This window comes from Vanessa atalanta, chromosome 18 (genome assembly GCF_905147765.1).
Source record: "Vanessa atalanta chromosome 18, ilVanAtal1.2, whole genome shotgun sequence".
In the NCBI taxonomy this organism is placed as follows: domain Eukaryota; kingdom Metazoa; phylum Arthropoda; class Insecta; order Lepidoptera; family Nymphalidae; genus Vanessa; species Vanessa atalanta.
In genome coordinates this window covers 3,868,815-3,886,461 of record NC_061888.1, presented here as the reverse complement: position 1 = coordinate 3,886,461, position 17,647 = coordinate 3,868,815, and the positions used below count along the sequence as shown (strand labels likewise).

The 17,647-nt window shown below is 31.2% G+C and overlaps 2 protein-coding genes across 2 annotated transcripts; one reads left to right on the top strand and one right to left on the bottom strand.

Annotated features, from left to right (window-relative positions):
* Positions 1 to 117: 117 nt before the first annotated feature.
* Positions 118 to 10,817, bottom strand: LOC125070769 (dolichyl-diphosphooligosaccharide--protein glycosyltransferase subunit STT3B). Its single transcript, XM_047680726.1, has 14 exons — positions 10,538 to 10,817; positions 10,233 to 10,451; positions 9,905 to 10,148; positions 9,555 to 9,753; positions 8,384 to 8,555; positions 7,691 to 7,869; positions 7,284 to 7,471; positions 6,911 to 7,101; positions 5,869 to 5,971; positions 5,546 to 5,788; positions 5,094 to 5,191; positions 4,370 to 4,498; positions 3,500 to 3,584; positions 118 to 2,770 (listed from the first exon to the last, which is right to left on the bottom strand). The coding sequence occupies exons 1-14, from the start codon at positions 10,717 to 10,719 to the stop codon at positions 2,693 to 2,695; spliced, it is 2,310 nt and encodes a 769-aa protein (XP_047536682.1). The 5' UTR covers positions 10,720 to 10,817; the 3' UTR covers positions 118 to 2,692.
* Positions 10,818 to 11,917: 1,100 nt separating this feature from the next.
* LOC125070852 lies at positions 11,918 to 16,651 on the top strand. Its single transcript, XM_047680843.1, has 8 exons — positions 11,918 to 12,161; positions 12,238 to 12,420; positions 12,498 to 12,728; positions 13,102 to 13,242; positions 13,874 to 13,994; positions 14,385 to 14,529; positions 14,834 to 14,890; positions 14,972 to 16,651. Exons 1-8 carry the CDS (start codon positions 12,048 to 12,050, stop codon positions 16,551 to 16,553), a joined length of 2,574 nt encoding a protein of 857 aa, XP_047536799.1. The 5' UTR covers positions 11,918 to 12,047; the 3' UTR covers positions 16,554 to 16,651.
* Positions 16,652 to 17,647: the final 996 nt, after the last annotated feature.

Sequence of the window (17,647 nt, the reverse complement as noted above, 5' to 3'; positions counted from 1 at the left end):
CAGGAAAATATGAATAGAGGTACCTACAGCTAACGATAAACATATAATATTAAGGGTGGTTCTCACTATTATAATTAAATAGAATGAATAAATATAGAATAAAATAAAAAGCACCAATTATATTTTAGCTGTTTATTAAGAACATTGTAAACTACAATGAAACCTTAATACACAACATAAACCTCTGTTAGAAAATACGAAAAAAAAAAACAAACAAAAGTGCTGGGCAACAATAAAATTAAAACACATAACATCTTCACTTACACAGGACAATACTTTGACCAAGACACAAGAAATAATTGCCTTTAAAATACAATTCACTACCTAACACATGTGACATTATTATGAACTAGACGACACCTATCTATATTACTGGCCAACTTTAAATGAGTAACATATTAAATTATGAGTGCCTCAAACGGTTCCATGATATATTTTCATTTTCGCAAATTAATTATAAATCTTATATTAAATTAAAAACTTGTGCATAGACTTCACTCTTGTATTTAAACGTTACTTGATTCATCTGTCCAAAGATAATATTCCCATAAAGATTACGATGTAATGAAAATGCTTATTTTAGTTTTTTTTTTTTTTGTACTTTAAATCCATAACTAAAAAATAAATATAGTTCACAAAACCGTGTGAGGCAAGCTTAATTCGTAATGATTGTCGATATATATTACTCGATATTTAAAAACCAAGTCGTTGGCCAACACGTACCTAAATCTTGGTGTTATCTTTACATTATATTTAACAATATAAGTCCCAAAAATATTATTGCATTTGACATTAACCTGTCTTAAAATTACATATTTTTTTTAATCTTATTTCTTCTGATAAATAATATTAAGATAATCGATGATAACAAAGCGAGGTTAAACTACCGTTAGCGCTGCCAGATGTATGCAAAATATTAACTTAAAATTTCTAGTCTTGGTTATGGCTTTTTTTATTATTCTGAGAACATTACTTTTTGCGATAAATTCAATAATAGTATTAGAAAATATAACTCAACAATAATATAATAATTAAAATTTATTATTTTCTCAACATAATTGTTAATGATATATTATCTGGCAACATTATATACCTTAATCATTGGGATCAATAGACGCGGCGTTAAATAATTCTAATATAATATTTAAAACTATTTAAATATTATATAAATGGACGTAGCAATTACAAACACGATACCCTCTTTGAACATCAGGTAAGACACCGCAACATGGACATTTGGCTACAATAAACGAATTATTTTCATATATAGTCTGAAAACGATTTGTTAACAATCAAAATGACATACAATCCGTTTGATCCAGTACTTCACGCAATACTATAGGGAACTTAATCCCTTTTTCCTTGTGCGAAGTCAGGGCGGACCATATACATATGTAATACTACATAAATATCAAGCGTCGCTTATATTACTACTAACATGGATAGCAATCCACCCGCTTCGCAGAGCATAAAATTAAATCCTTAAAGCGTGTTATGGATACAATGAATACATATTTCAAATACAATTCCTTCTGTTTGAAATTAACAAATATTGATTTAATATCCTTAAACGGAGTCAATGTCTGATGTCTGTTATAGTGAAGGACCCATGGCTACAATTACAAAGAAAAATGTATATTATATGACGATCTTGCGGAATTCGTTGTTGAAAACAGTATGCTTTGAGGATACAGGAAATACCCTTCTCATCAATCACAATGGAATTGAATTTTCGGAATGATAATTTAAATTTCTTGTCTTTGGAATAAAAAGTACATTTTTGTTACGGGAGATGCTAGCTAAATTTCCATTCCTTACGTATTACAACTTACTGAGAAATTGTGATGATCGAGCAAGTGGCATTAATATTATACACCATTTTAATATAATGACCCAAATAAATAGCGATACAAGCTGCAGTTTGTTTCGAAACATAAAAATAGCAAACATCGCTCAAAAGCTAACACTGTTTTGTAATATAATATTTATTTTAATGCATATGGAAATTAATTGATATTTAATGTTTATCATTCATTAATTTTTTTTGTTGTTTAGAAAATAGTGATGTATTCAGATTATATCCCGTTGCTCCTAAGAGATGTTCTTTTTCGAAAAATAAAAAACAAAAAGTAAAGAAAAAAAAAATATGTGCCAGTATCCATGTAATCGGCGCGTAAATAAATTAAAACGTATTCATCTAAAAATTTAAGAAACGCCTTTAGCCTAATAGTCTACATATACATATATAAAGAATTGGTGTCAGTCATAGATCTAATATTCGCATCAGTGGTAACTTGCTAATTATTCATTAATTTACATTTAAATAATATATTCGAATTTAAATCAAATTATTTTGTTTCTGAATTCAAATAAATAAAAAATTAAGTCACTCAGAAAAAAAAAATGTTACCAGTTATTAATCAGGCGTTTGCGATTTAAAAATATACTTTAGAAATTCAACAATTATGTCAAATGTACACTACGAAAAATATTATTATTTTGAAACATACTTAGCGAAAATTTCATTAAATCCCTACAATGTGTCAACAAGAACAGTAAGAACACGCTCTCAGCGGAACGATACAGATAATAAAACGTAGGAAATAATTAGACTGGTTTTAATATCTGGGGAACATAGTTAAGTAATGAACACAGCATCGTCACCACTGACGGAGGCCGTATCTTAGCTGCGTCACTCCAGCTTCGTCACCTTCTTGCCCTTGACGAGAGTTGGTTTATTCTTCAGTAGACCTTTTCTTCTCTTTGATGTCTGTAAAAAGGTATTATATTATATTATTTGTGTTATTTTTAAATTAAATAATTATGTTTAATTTAAAATATACATATACATATTATACACAGTGCTTTTCATTAATTTTTTAATTCAACATTAAATAAATATTAGAAAATGATTATTTTAAAATTTTAGACAAAATCAAGGACTGTTTTTACCTAATATTTAATTTACTTTATACAATCGTCATTTTTCTGATAATGTTTCATTACCGACTATTGTTCGTTAATTGAACGGAATCTTTACGTAAAATATAACAAATGTCATCTAATTTGCTTGTTTACTAACGTAAAATTCAAAACCATATAGATGTTTTTAATTTATACTCTAAGGCAAAATAAATTATAAATGTATACTCGGTACTATACCATCGGTCCTAGATCGTAAGCAGGCTGCAAACAAATCACAATCTTAAGATAACAATACTAAACTCAATTACATCAGGAATATTACACGAGTGACAATTATGAGATGATCTTTTATAAAAAAAAAATATTATAATATACTATGTTTCAAAAAACGTTATGACTGACTATGATCAGCAAAAGATTAATCGAAAACTTGTTTCCTTTGAGATTTTGTTTTTTTAAATAAATAATTAAATTGCTTTAAACCTTCAAAGGAAACCGTACTTTACTGTAAGGTTGAATTTAATAGATTTTTTCAGATTAGTAATAACTAATAATAGCAGCTGTATAATCAAACCTTCTTTGATAAATTGTTGCTGGTCGGTATTGTCCGCTTAGCCAATGGCAATCTCGGCCGATTGAACTCATCAGGTTTCTTAACTCTGAAATAAAAAATAAATAGTTAATAAAATAATATATGTAGTAGGAGACGACCGCAATAAAATCGATTAAACTGCTTCGCTAGCCGCAGTCCTAAGAACATAGATCTGTATGGCCTTGAATATAAAATACCGCGCCAGATCAATACAAGATAGTACCTGTGAAGAAATTACCAGTAGACACCAGCACGGAGTGAGAAAGTCAACAGATACATTTCCATGCTATGAAATTACGTATCACCGTTGATCCTGTACTTAATGGAGGGGTCCTGTCATGTGGGATTGCCGTTCCATCGGATTATTCCATCGGAGTGAGGGAATAGAGAGTACACATGTCTTTGCGCACATATTCGTGCTATATATTCTTGCACAAGTTTAATCCGTTCTTCGAGATTTACCTCTTCCTCTCCAGTTAAGTGGATTGGACGTTATTTTTTTATTTACAATCTCAACAAAGTACCTTTTCACAGAAATCAATATCAACAATATAATTGAATATCAATTATCTTGAACATCAAATATCAAATAATCTTGAACATCAATTTGAAACACCATTCAAAATTAGCCTTGTAACGCAACTAACCAACATTTACAAGCAGTTGCACTCTATATGAAAAGTGAAAATCCAATCTATGAAGTTTTAACTTTACCAGAATGGATGTAATCGTTGCCAAAGATCTCATCAACATTCAATGAGAATTCAAAAAGATCGGCCGGTACTACGTATCGAGTTGCGCGCACCAAACTATTAAAGTCAATGAGGTAGCGAGCCGGGGCGTCGGCGGTACCTGTATATCCGCACGAGCCAGTGCTCGGTGGTGTAGGCCTCCTCCAGGTAGGTGAGCTGGAAGCCGCGGTGGCCGGGCAGCGCGCCGCGCGTGCGGTCGTAGCCCGCCGGGCTGCCGCCGCTGTCGTATCTGCGCCAACACGGTTGTTACGAACTCGTCGCGGCCGATCTCAGACACGACACGTGTCCGAAAGGCCCGATCGAATTTAAAGTCTCTAGACTCGGAGTGCAAATCAAATCGTAGCGATCGTTCGTCGACGGATGGACGTAACAATGCTTTTAGCGAGATATATTTTGACGTCAAATAATTATTTATAGTTTAGGATAAAATTTTACATAAACATAATATAATTGTTTAAAAGTGCGGTGTCGATGGTTCTATCGATCGTTTCAAACCATCTAAACAATTATCTCACTTCCTCGGATACAAGTTTTGATCTCGACGACTTTATAAATTACTTGTATGGAGCAATATAAAAAAAAAACTTGTTATTGTTAAAGAAACACTTGATTAAAAATGATCCACACGAATGTAGTTTAGTTACCGATTAATTTCATTATTAAGAAGCAGTACAAAGATAGATCTGTCGTTTGGTATACAACTAACATAGATACAAATCTAATACTAATTTCGCCGTAGCATAAGGTATACCAAAAGGTATATTATGTAACTGTTGTATGATATGACTTTTTAATGTAAATAATTGATCTTTAAGTCCACTTACCTATAATATGATAATTTGTACATGAGACAATTTAACATTGTTTTAGAAGCTTCTGAATCTATTCTGTATTCTCCTCTCTCTGTGAAATAATCCGCTTCCTGTGACACCAAAAACAACTTATATTACTTACAAGTTACAACAAAGTCTTGTATTTAATTTTGAGTAATGTAACGTGTAAACTTCTCATGAATTAAGAATCAAAAAAAACGAAAAGTAACTGGTAAAATCCTCTTGAGGAAATTTTGCGGAGCTTATTCCACTATGCTACTCCAATATGACCTCTGACATTTCTCACTATAATCCATGGAGCTCGGAATTATTTTTTATAAATATAAAAATATGTACATGACATTTTCTATGGAATTGTTGTAGAGGTTGAACGCAATTTTCGATTAAAATTATTGTATTATAGCCATTCATTTCGGTTTTTCTGAAGAATCCCAAAGACTTACATGAATGTCCTTAGGGTGTTCTCCCTCAGCGATGCGGACCATCCAAATAAACTTGTTGATATCGTCTCCAGAATAACCGATAGCACCACCAAAGATCACCAGCACGTAGTCCACGTCCAGCATCGTCATTATATCGTAGGCAGCACTCTCATTACTAGCCATAGCCTTCCCGACCAGAGCTATGTGGGAATTGTTCCATGTATTATTGTCGACTAACGTCGTTCTGTTACCCATCCCGGCGATCTAAAATAAACAAAAATATCTTAATAAAGATGAACTGAGAAAGAAATGAATAGAGATCGTTATTAAGTAAACTAAATTACCTGATAACCATAATCCCACCAGGACATAATTCTAGCGTCTTCAGCGGTATTCTGTGACAGCCAGCCGTAAGCTTCCCTGAAGTCGTCTAGTATTTTGCGAGACCTAAAATTATTAAAATAAAATTCATCACCACAAAATATCGAAAAATTTCTTTAGGAAAAAACATGTCCTTCACCCTACAAACCAAAACAATTTTGTAATTTTCATTAAATTATACTCCAACGTTGTTAATTTATTTGATCGATAATGATTTATAAAAGCGAAAGAAACTTCATTCAAATGGGGTTGCCATCACATCATCATCACACATCTCTTCTTGTGTTAAGTTTAGTTTTTCTGATAACCTTTGGTAGAAAACGAATATTTTTGGACGATTCTACGTATTAAACAATCGCCTTCAAACTCAAGGAATCAGGTGGCCTATTGGTTGACCACCAAGTACTCACCACTGCCCATAGAAATTAAAGCCGTATGAAATTTTAACCATTTCTTACGTAACCAATGCCCCAGCCGTTTCCACTGCCCTACCACCAAGTAAATAAACTTCATAGCGACTACTCACAATAAAGTTTTTTTCCCAATGATCTAGATTGAACACCCTAGTGCCTTATATATAGAACACGTGAATATTAACAGGAAATCGTTTTGATAAATACAATCGAACCGAATATACCCAAAAATGGTAAACTTACTAATTAGATCTTTAGTTTTGGTTGTTGTTACGTTACTAATGTGTATTGCTGTTTTCCGTTTTATATTAAAGGATTAGTAGGCCAATGAAATTACACGCACACTGACGATAATAATGATTTTCGCTTCTTAACTAAATGTGATGACCATTTACCCAAACGCGCCCTTTTTTAATTCTAACTAATATTATAGATACGAAAGTGACTTAATTTATTTGTTACGCTTTAACGTCTAAACTCAATCATCAGAAAATGTTACATTGACGTTGTCAGGTGTACAAAAACAAACCCTATCGTACCCCAATACCTCCTATTATAAATAAATAAAAAATAAACAAACAGTTGCACCTACCCGTCGTTACCATAGCTGGCCAACACGATACTAGGACTGGAGTAGGCGTTAGAGGTGGCCCAGGTGCAGTGCACGGAGAACAACATGAGCAAGATCATGAAGGCGATGAGTGTGCCCGAGCGAACGTTCATACCCAGACCGGAGTCTGCGGCTGGAACTGGCTCGGGGGTACGCTTCTTCAGTTTACCCGCCTGTGTGAGAAGCATACTAATATGTTATACAATTCATTTATATAAATTTATGATATAAATTTAATAATAATCATAACCACTAAAACTACAAGATACAAGGCTTAAACAAATTTGGTACAAATGGACCGTATCCAGAATATTTATTTCTACAAATGCTTTCTGCCATCCTACTTCGATCCTACCTTATCATACAAGTTTTTCGAGTCTTCTGTTTCAACGGGCGCCGTCTGCATTTCATCCTCTTTAAGCACCAAGTCGAGCAATATAGAGAAGGCGATGCCTGCCAGAACGCACACTACAGGCGTCAGAGTCAACATCAGTCGGACCATCACACCCGCAAAGTAAACAGCACTTAGAGCATATAAGGCCACTGTAAAAATACATTGTGTCTTACTACAACAGAAATTACATTCAAACTATCATACTTGAAAAACCCCTCAAGTGGGCAAAGGTTTTTTCTCAAACAAAGACTAAAACAGTCATACCAATTGTGCTTTTGACCTAATGTTGTACATAATCTCTCTCAACTGATGTTTGCATGCAATGCCAGATAAAATAATAAAGTATTACAATAAAAAAATATTCTTACCAAAAACTCTCTCATCGTTAATATTTTTGATGCAATACCAAAGTCCAACAGGGAATGTACACACAAGTACGTGTAAATCGAAGAAAAATGATGACCATGTTGTCGGCTGGTGTTCAGACACCGAAGCTATGATCGGGATATGGATCTTAGCGTAACCTGTATCCCATAGTGAGTAAAATCTAAAAAAAAAAACTTGAATATATCTATCAATTTATATAATAACATCTTTTTAAAGTTAATAATTTAAATTATTAACTTTAAAAAGATGTTATTTACTAATAAGGAAAATAAATGTAAATTTAACCAAAGAAAACCAAGACATACTATTTTTACTCATACAGACTGAAAACATATCACTCACACTACAGTATCCTCAAGTATAATTTACAAGTATAATTATATTCTGAATTGTTTTGTCAAGGTAACAATATGTGTGGAATAAGTGTATTTATGGTATGTCGTGTTTATCTAATTCAAGCAACTGCCTTAACAAATTAATACAAATGCAAAATTTGAATGAATAAAAATTTCAAACTTTATATATATTTATATAAAAAATAATAATAATATTAAAGTATAACAATTTTATATGTTACATTTGAGTGAAACACTTCTGATACAAACTTCTGTCCAGTGTATCGAGTTGGAGTATAATTTTTATTAAAATAAATCCAGTTGAAAAAACAAACTTACCTTCCACTCCAGGGAGCAATTACCCCCATATATGTAAGGAGAACCACAGCCAAGAACACAGTCCCGGCAGCTACCAAACCCCCCAAGATAAGCAATTGTTTCCATTGTCCTTTCGGATTCAGGCTGTGTAAATACTTTAATGCACCTACGGCCATCAAAAGTGCAAACACACCTAGAAATATAAACTTACGTTAATCAAGAACTTCTATCTTTTTTTTTTTAATTACTTTCATATTTGAACTTTTTATATTTCTTTTTACATTTTAATACTTATAAATACAGAATAGGCTAATGCTAGGAAATAGCAGATTTACCTAAGTTTGACAAAATGGACAGATATACACAATATGTTTATTAATAATTATCAGAAACAATTAACATAAAGTACAAACAAAACATTAATTACATTTCAACTGTGGACAGACAAATTTATTCATTTTATATTTTTTATTTATTTATTATTAAAAATGTCATCTATACTTAATTAAAAAAATACCTAAAAAGCAATATATTTACAGAGAAATGATTAAAAGATTTAAATGTTTAATGATTATTAAACTATTGATAAAAAATCAAACCTATCAATTGTAATTCTGTGATACACACATATTGTAATAAGGAAAAATGTTATAGTTTCGAAAATATCATTTTAATTTTAGTTATACTGGTATATTCATCAACATAATTAATTCAACAACCTAAGTTACATTTACAACCAAAAAATTAAACTATTTTATAAATGTAATGTCTTTACTAAACATTTCAATGAATGTGATGAAGAAATACTTTAGATATTATATAGAAAATAATGTATCAATGAATGATGCTAAATTGATCATTGATAATGTTAAATTAAAGAATGTTAATATTTCTTAATTCAAATACCAAACTAAAATGTTTTCAAGATCATAGTCATAATGAATACTATACACTACTTGTAATTTGTAGTATGTCAGGCAAATGTTAATATATATGTCATTATAAGAATAATAAATAGTTCCTAGCAAAGCTGATGTGTTTCCAACCATTTATCACAATGAAATGTCCATTCTAACTACTGTAACAATTCATTCACCTATTCATTAGCAATTGAATCTACACTAAGCCGTACCAACAAATCTGTCTAATAACATTTAAAAGAATTTTTAGTCTTTTATCAAAATGTATTTACCTGAAGCAGCCATGTGTTCACTTGTGCGGATTGGTTGGAATCCTACGAATGGAATCTGCATAGACAACAATAGTCCAATAATGTAAAAGACAGTGTAGCTGACAAATAGCCTTTGCGAGAACCGTCCCATAATAAGTAATACAAAGACGTGTAAAGGTATTAAATTGATAATGAACACGTAACCACCCCATGCTGAGACCTGAAAAATATTAATTACTAAAATGATGTTGTAAAACAGGCTAAGTCATAGAACAGTCTAAATTTTTAGTAAGTTAAGTGACAGCATCACAAGTTTTATTTACAAGTCAAATGAATACACATAAATTTAAAATATATATATATAAACTTACCATATAAAAGTATGAAAGAGCTGTACAAATTGACCAGAAAATTGATCCACTTTTTATACTTTTCAACCATAAATAATAAGTAAACTGTAGTGCAAATATAGCTATGCCCTCATTATCATAGCTCCCTGCAACAGACCTGCTGCTGTAGCCTGGCACTATTGCTATAAAACATGCCGCAAAGAGACCTGCACCACGGGACCATAGCTCAGATGTTAACAGATAAGTAGCTATTGCTGTTAAACCACTAAAAAAATATATATTGTATTAAGAATAACTAAATTCATGATTGGCTGTATAACATTAAGCCAATAACTATTAAAAAATATACCTGAATATTGGTGCAAGAAAAACACATATATCTCGTATGTGTATTGGTATATTAAGTGTATGCAGTATCCAATGGATGGTCCCTGATGTGATCATAAGACCAGGGTAAACTGTACCCCCTACAATGCGGCCTAGAGGGTACCATGCTCTCTCATCAAACCAATTTAAAAAGTTATAGAAACCATGCTGTACCATATACGCCGTCGATCTATAGTTAAACCTGTAACACATATTCATTATATTTCTAAGAGGAATGCACGTGAAAAAAAAACGTAGTCTTTTTAAAAGTATAGTTATGTTGCTTACCAAGGATCAAATTCATGAATGATGCTTTCGAAACGTATTACAGCAAAAAGCCGGGATGCAAAACCGGCCAACCAAGCCAGTGACAAAACTGTAACCGTGATGAGAGTACTAAAGCCGGTCGTGTTGTTAAATATTCCTTTATTGCGACCATTGCTGTGTTTAGTCTCAGCCGCTGTCGGCATCTTAATATGAGATAAAATTATTGACTATCCTAAATATTCAATAAAAGATTTCTCATACATCAATTTCAACAATACGATTTCTATTGAAATTGATTGACTTTTGGCTGACTGACACGTCCACCTTTAAATAAAGCTTGCCAGTTATATTAAAAAAATGTATTAATTTGTAGTTTAATTTAAAAAAGCTTATCATCAATAATATTATATATGTATTATAAGTAGAAAGACAGGTATTACGTACCTACTTATTTTTTTAAATGCCTTTTGTATTATAAAACCATAGATTTTTATAAATTTATACCTAGGCCACACTTACTGGTTACACATTATTCAATCTTAATTTTAATAATTTCGTCTTTATAATAAGTATTATACACGTAAAATAAATTTATGAATTTTCGTTTACTTCTCCACGCTATACAAAGATTTTCAACATATCTGCATTGAAAATATTCATAATATTTAGGTCAACGTAGTTTAATGTTAAATTAAACTACATTTCAGACTTTAAGTATAATAATTATTAATTAATCTTATCATTAGTAATATACTGTGTGTTATGATTTACAAACAAAACATTTTCTGCCATGTAACTATTGTATACTTAAAATTTCTCCGAATAACGTATACTACACACACATACTATACAAGTATTAGTTTTATGTATATTGCTTTAGTAATTTTTTCAAGTAAGGAACACAAAAAAAAGTTTTCACATTTATTAGTAGTCAAGAACATTACAAAAATTGATTGTAAAGTTTTCTTTACTAGACTTAAATGGCCACACAGCCATTCAAATATCAATAAAATTGATAATAACAAAAAACAGACCTTCAATATATTATTATAAATACCGAAGATTTGTATAAATTTTCAGCTATATGCGAATTATTGTAAGCTTACCACTAATTTATTAGTTTATTTATACTGAACTATATCAGCTTAAAAATATTCATAACAGATTTAAATTCATACATAATATTTAGAATGTATAGAGTGCGCGAGCGCGCGCCCCTGTATTTCTTTGGTTATTGTTAGATATTACTTTTAGAAAATGATTTCTTAACATTTTTACTTAATACTAATACTAGCTCATTTCATTAATTTATGATGTTGGATAATAATATCGTGATCAACAAAATAATTGTTATAACGTTTAAACGTTAAAAAGAGATAAAGTAAATTGATAATTGACACATTAGAAACAAGGAAAACGGAACGTCATTGGTAACGAAATAAAGTGATTTAAAAAGCGGAAATCAGAAATCAGAATTCAGAATTTGATTAATCTTGAATAAAATAAATGTTATTATAACAAAACAAACGAAATGTTGATATCAGACGGTATAAATCACGGGAAATTACAATCAATAATAGTCGGAGAATTAAAAAAAGCGGGATTAAAACATCGTCTTAAAAAGATAATATCAAAAAATGTCAAAGTAAGTTTTCTTCTTAAATGTACTGATTAAATTGTGTATACAAGTGTCGAAAATAACATTTCTTATTGATTTTTAGGATCATAAAACAGTATTTGGAGCACCTTTGGTTAAAGTTCCATCATGTAGTGTGATTTGTTGTGGAAGCACTTTGTGTATTCCCACCGTTGTTAGTGAAATGTCGTCAGTATTGCGAAAGAATGCTCAAATCGAAGGCCTCTTTAGAAAAGCAGGATCTCAAACCCGCCAAAAAGATATTAAGGTAAATAAACAAAATATATATTCTATAAATATGAATTTGTAGAAGATAATTTTTTTCAATTAAGCATTTGGTTTTAGCGGTTGCTTGACGCTGGTGGTTGTGTATCAGAGGGCCATCATCCAATCGATGTGGCGAGTGTATTGAAACTCTACCTCCGGTGCTTGCCAGAACCTTTGATTAGTGCTGAAGTGCAAGATCTGCTTTTGCGATGTAGATTATCAGCCGGCGAAGATAGTTTAAAATCTATTTTAAACACACTATTACTTTTACCAGTACTACATGTTCACCTTTTGCATTATGTGATGGAGGTATACAATCTTTTACAAATACTTTTGAAACATTACTCATTACTCATTAGCAGCCCGTAAATGTCCCACTGCTGGGATGAAGGCCTCCTCTCCCTTTGAGGAGAAGGTTTGGAGCATGTTCCACCACGCAGAATTTCGTTGAAATTAGACACATGCAGGTTTCCTCACGATGTTTTCCTTCACCGCCGAGCACGAGATGAATTATAAACACAAATTAAGCACATGAAATTTCAGTGGTGCCTGCCTGGGTTTGAACCCGAAATCATCGGTTAAGATTCACGCGTTCTAACCACTGGGTCATCTCGGCTCACTTTTGAAACAATATTAACTAATTATTCATACTAATAATTCAAACTAAATGTTGAAATTTCAGTTATTAAATTATATAGCATCAAGGCACAAAGATAACTTAATGGACTCTTCAAATCTAGCCATAGTACTAGCTCCAAGTATCATGCCTTTACCTGCTGCATCCTCTGCACATCGATTAGAACATCATGTAGCCCTAGTCAAGGTAAAGATGTTAAATTATGTATAGTTTGAAACAAATCTCAAATTATCAGGTATACTATGAATTGTAAGCCACTAAATAAAATGCTGTATAATATATATTTTGAATTATATATTCAATAAGTCAGTCAGTAAGTTAACAATTTTTTTTAACAAAACTATAAACAGTATGTTCCCAATAGTCTAACAAAAATAAAAATTGTTATGGTATCTTTAAAGCAAAGACTTACTGAGTGGTTTTTTGATAAAAGTGTAGCAAATTCGAAACTGTAACAACAATTTAAAATGAGTGACAACATTTATTTTACTTTTTTATAAGTTATTAAATTTTACCATAGACAACTGTTTTAAAAGAAAAAGTTCAACTATAAATAAACTAGTTATGTCCCTCCGCTACACTTGTTGTTTAGGCGTTGGTTGTTATTCTTGGGATTCAAGCTTGTATCATACCAAATTTCATAAAAATTTTGTACAGTTGTTTATCTATGTAAGAGCAACAGACAGACATATATAGTATTTGTATTGATATACAAATTAACATAATCCACCATACTGCTTAGTAAATATTGTGGGATATATTTTTCGGCCTTTTTTCTTTGAAAGTTTCATCATTTAATGTATTTTTTATATTTTAGATATTTATAGAAAACTCTAAGCACATAGGACTTTTAACAGACGATTTAATGACAAAACTTGATGATGATTCCGACGTCAGTCAATCAAGAAGAAAAAAAAGGCGAAGTGGATCCCTTAATAGTAAGCTTATATACTTTATATTGAAATATGTTTTATCAATTATGTTGCTTTGATGTTTAAAAATAAACATTGGAGGAAGTATGTGTATAACTTTGTTAATGCTTATCATAAAACTAAAGTATATGATGATAACACACATTGGGAATTAAACAATCAATTCCAAACAACAATAATTATTCAGTATTTAATGTGGCTATAAATTTGATGAAATTTGGAAACTTTAATTATTTTATGTATTATTGGTTCAGTGGTTTTACTCTCAAAAAGTTACAAACAGGCAGAGTTACTTTCATATTTATTATATTACTATAGATGACGATTTTTAATACTTAGTTATATTATTTAATCCCACAAACATAAACAAATATGCTATAAAATCTGTTTCCTTAGGAATGTTAAGTGGATTACGAAAAATGGTATCTGGTAATGTAACCACCCCAGCACTAGTCATGGAAAATGGTAAAACACCAGTATTGAGTAAATCTGCAGCCAAAAGGAAATTTGATAATTATGAAGGACTTTCTGTAAAAATAAAGTAAGTTGCATTACATGTACATGTATTTTGTAAAATTCTAAGTGGTATTATCTAATACTTAGCAGTATTGAGCAAGAAATTGTTCTTTGATAATTAAACTTTAAAAAGAAATAATGTGACTTTATCCTTTTCATTTCAATAGCTCAGCATATGTTTAAGCTCCGTAATTCTTTTTATCTAATCATAATTTTAAATAATTACTAAATTCTATTGTTATTTTTAATTATTAATTATTAACCAAGACTAAGTTATATTGTAATAAGAATAATATCTTATTGTTTCTAATTCAAATTATTGTTTACAGGAAAGAAATAAGAAAGGAACTTCCTCAGAAAGAACTATCATTTACACCAATGAAAATGTATGCCCTTATTATTATTCAATACCATGCACATACAATAAATATTGTTCTTAATTCATTAAAGTATTATTTTTTTGACAGGGGTGTTACTGGACGGAAGAGATTACGCCTAAGTTTTATGGATTCTAGAAGTACACCTGCTATAAATTCAGATTTTAAATCTCATAAAAACTGTGAAACAAGTGTTAGCAGTGTAGACTTATTGACATCCTCAGAAAATTTGTTTAGTGCTCATGATACAATAGACTTATCTCCTGACACGAAAGAAATTGACAAAGACTATGTAAGGATATCAAAGCAGGAATATGAAGAAATAAAAAATAGAGTTTCAGCAATAGAAAATAGATTGTCGAGAGAGTTTACTGATGTCATACCAAGGGTCCAGCCGTTGCAGCAAGTGCAAAATGTTTATGAGCAAACATTAGAAGATGTGGCCATGTTGAATTGTCCAACTTCGGAGCATTTAGCACGTCGACTTAGCAAAGAGTTAAAAATCAGGCCCAAGGAACAAGCCAAAATAATTCGTTCACCAAGTGCGAGAAAAATAGGTACGATACGACGTCGTTCCAAAGAAAATCTGACTAAAATAGTGAGACATAAATCCTGGAATGCCTCTTCACAATCACAACCTCACCATAATACTGATAGGTTTTATCCATACGTAGGATTAATTCGGAGAGAGCGAGTAAGCACAATCAATCCAAATCAAGAACCCATAAAAAGTCAAAACTTAGCTTCTGAATGGGATGGCTCATTATCAGAGAATTCAATTAATAATCTGTCTGATTCTAGTCTAAAGTATCATCAAAGAAAAAGAATAAGTCTCGCTCCTGATTTTAATTTAAATAAAACTATCGGTAAAGATAAGTCGCGTCGATCACTTAATATAACAATAAACAATAGCTGGGATGGTACAGGACCTGAAAATTCGTCAAATAATTTAAACAATCACAAATCGAAATCAAGGTACTCGTCACAGTTCGAATGCTATCAAGATATTAAAAACCCTAATCAAATAAGTAAAGATATTTCATCGAATTCAAAACAAAAATGGCGAAACGCTGCAGCTTTCTTCATGAATAAAACGGGTGAATTAGAAACAAGCGGCCAAAGTGGAAGACCTTCCGTAAACAAATTAAGGCGACAAAATGCAGGAGCCGTTCTCGCAAAAGCCAAGATGTTCGAATCTAGCTCTGATAAATCATCTGATCGAAATGAGAAGTCAATTCATACAGGTTTTGCAAGAAAACCTAGAGTAAGCCAACAACAAATAAAAGCACAAAAAATTACTTCTAATTCTAAATCGAAACTTCAATCTTGTGCTAGAGATGAAGTGGAAACTAGTCCAGCTTGCAAAGCTAAAAGGAATTCAAATGATTTTGGTTCGTCTACAACATATCGAACTTCAGTTTCTCATAACAAAGATGACATCAATAATATGCGACAGAATAGAAAAATAACGCCCGTTAAAAAAGTGGTGTCCCCACAATATAACGTATTAAAAACACCACAGGCCCCTGCTTTCAAAAAATCATTATGTACCCCTCGAAACTTACGAACACCTGCGTCAGCTAGTGAACTAAAAAGAAACAATATACCGATGAAGGCAGTGCATATTTCTCCAAGAAGATCACCCCGTCAGAAACAACGTGCATACAATTAATCGGTTTATAGTATTTTGAATAAGCCTGTTACATATATTATGGCTTAGTACTTATAATAGCATAAAGTCTAAATGATTTAATTATTAGCAATTTGTAATTAAAATAAATGTATTTTTGTATATACTTGAGTGTTTAATTCGACATATATGCCTTTATTTTTGTATGAATACTTTTTGTGTAAGGTTTGATTTAGATAACAGTTCTATGCGAATGAGGCTGAACTGTATACAATGCTATGCCATGTATACTATTAATATATCTTCTCAAATACAACGTTACTTAAAATCTGCATACTAGTAAAACGACTTGCTACAAGTAAAAGTATTATACCTTAAACGTTTATAAATCCACGCTACATGTAATCATTATATCAAAGAATAAAACTTTTTATTTATCAAATGGGAAGAAATTATATTTACAAAATTGAAGCGAGTGGCGTTGCAATAACAAAAGTATCTTTCAGAGTGTCTTAATTATATAGAAGGAAATATTCTTATTCCTATAAATATTATTGAAGTGAAAACTTTATTCACAATTTTGTTAAGACTTTATCGATACGCTCGACATCCTCGTGACGTTATGCGCTAGACTAGAGACTCCTTTGTATATGGATTCACTTTTGATTGTATATATAATTATTCTAAATACGGTTTAATTATTATTTCCATTAATATGTGTTGAGCTTGAGAAGACTTATATTGAATAAATTATATAAAAGTGTGTGAAACAGACTGATGTTAAGAAATGGAATTAACAAATATTATTATGAATCCAGACTAGATTGATCTAAAAACTCCAACAAACTTTCGTGTTTTCTTTAGCAGTTCGACGACCGCCGACATCTTGTAGATATTTTCATATATATTTACTTTACTTTCTTACCATATCTGCGCTGTTTACGACTGCGACAATTTTTCGAGTTCAGAGAAAGCTAGATTAGTATAAAAAATAGTATATAAATTCTATTAATTCATATTCCATACAAGAATGTAATTAAAAGAAAACTTTACTCCAGTCTATTTTGATTTGGTTTATGTATTATGTAAACGGTAAGAAAGATATCTATTTGTATATAAGAATAATGTATGCTATC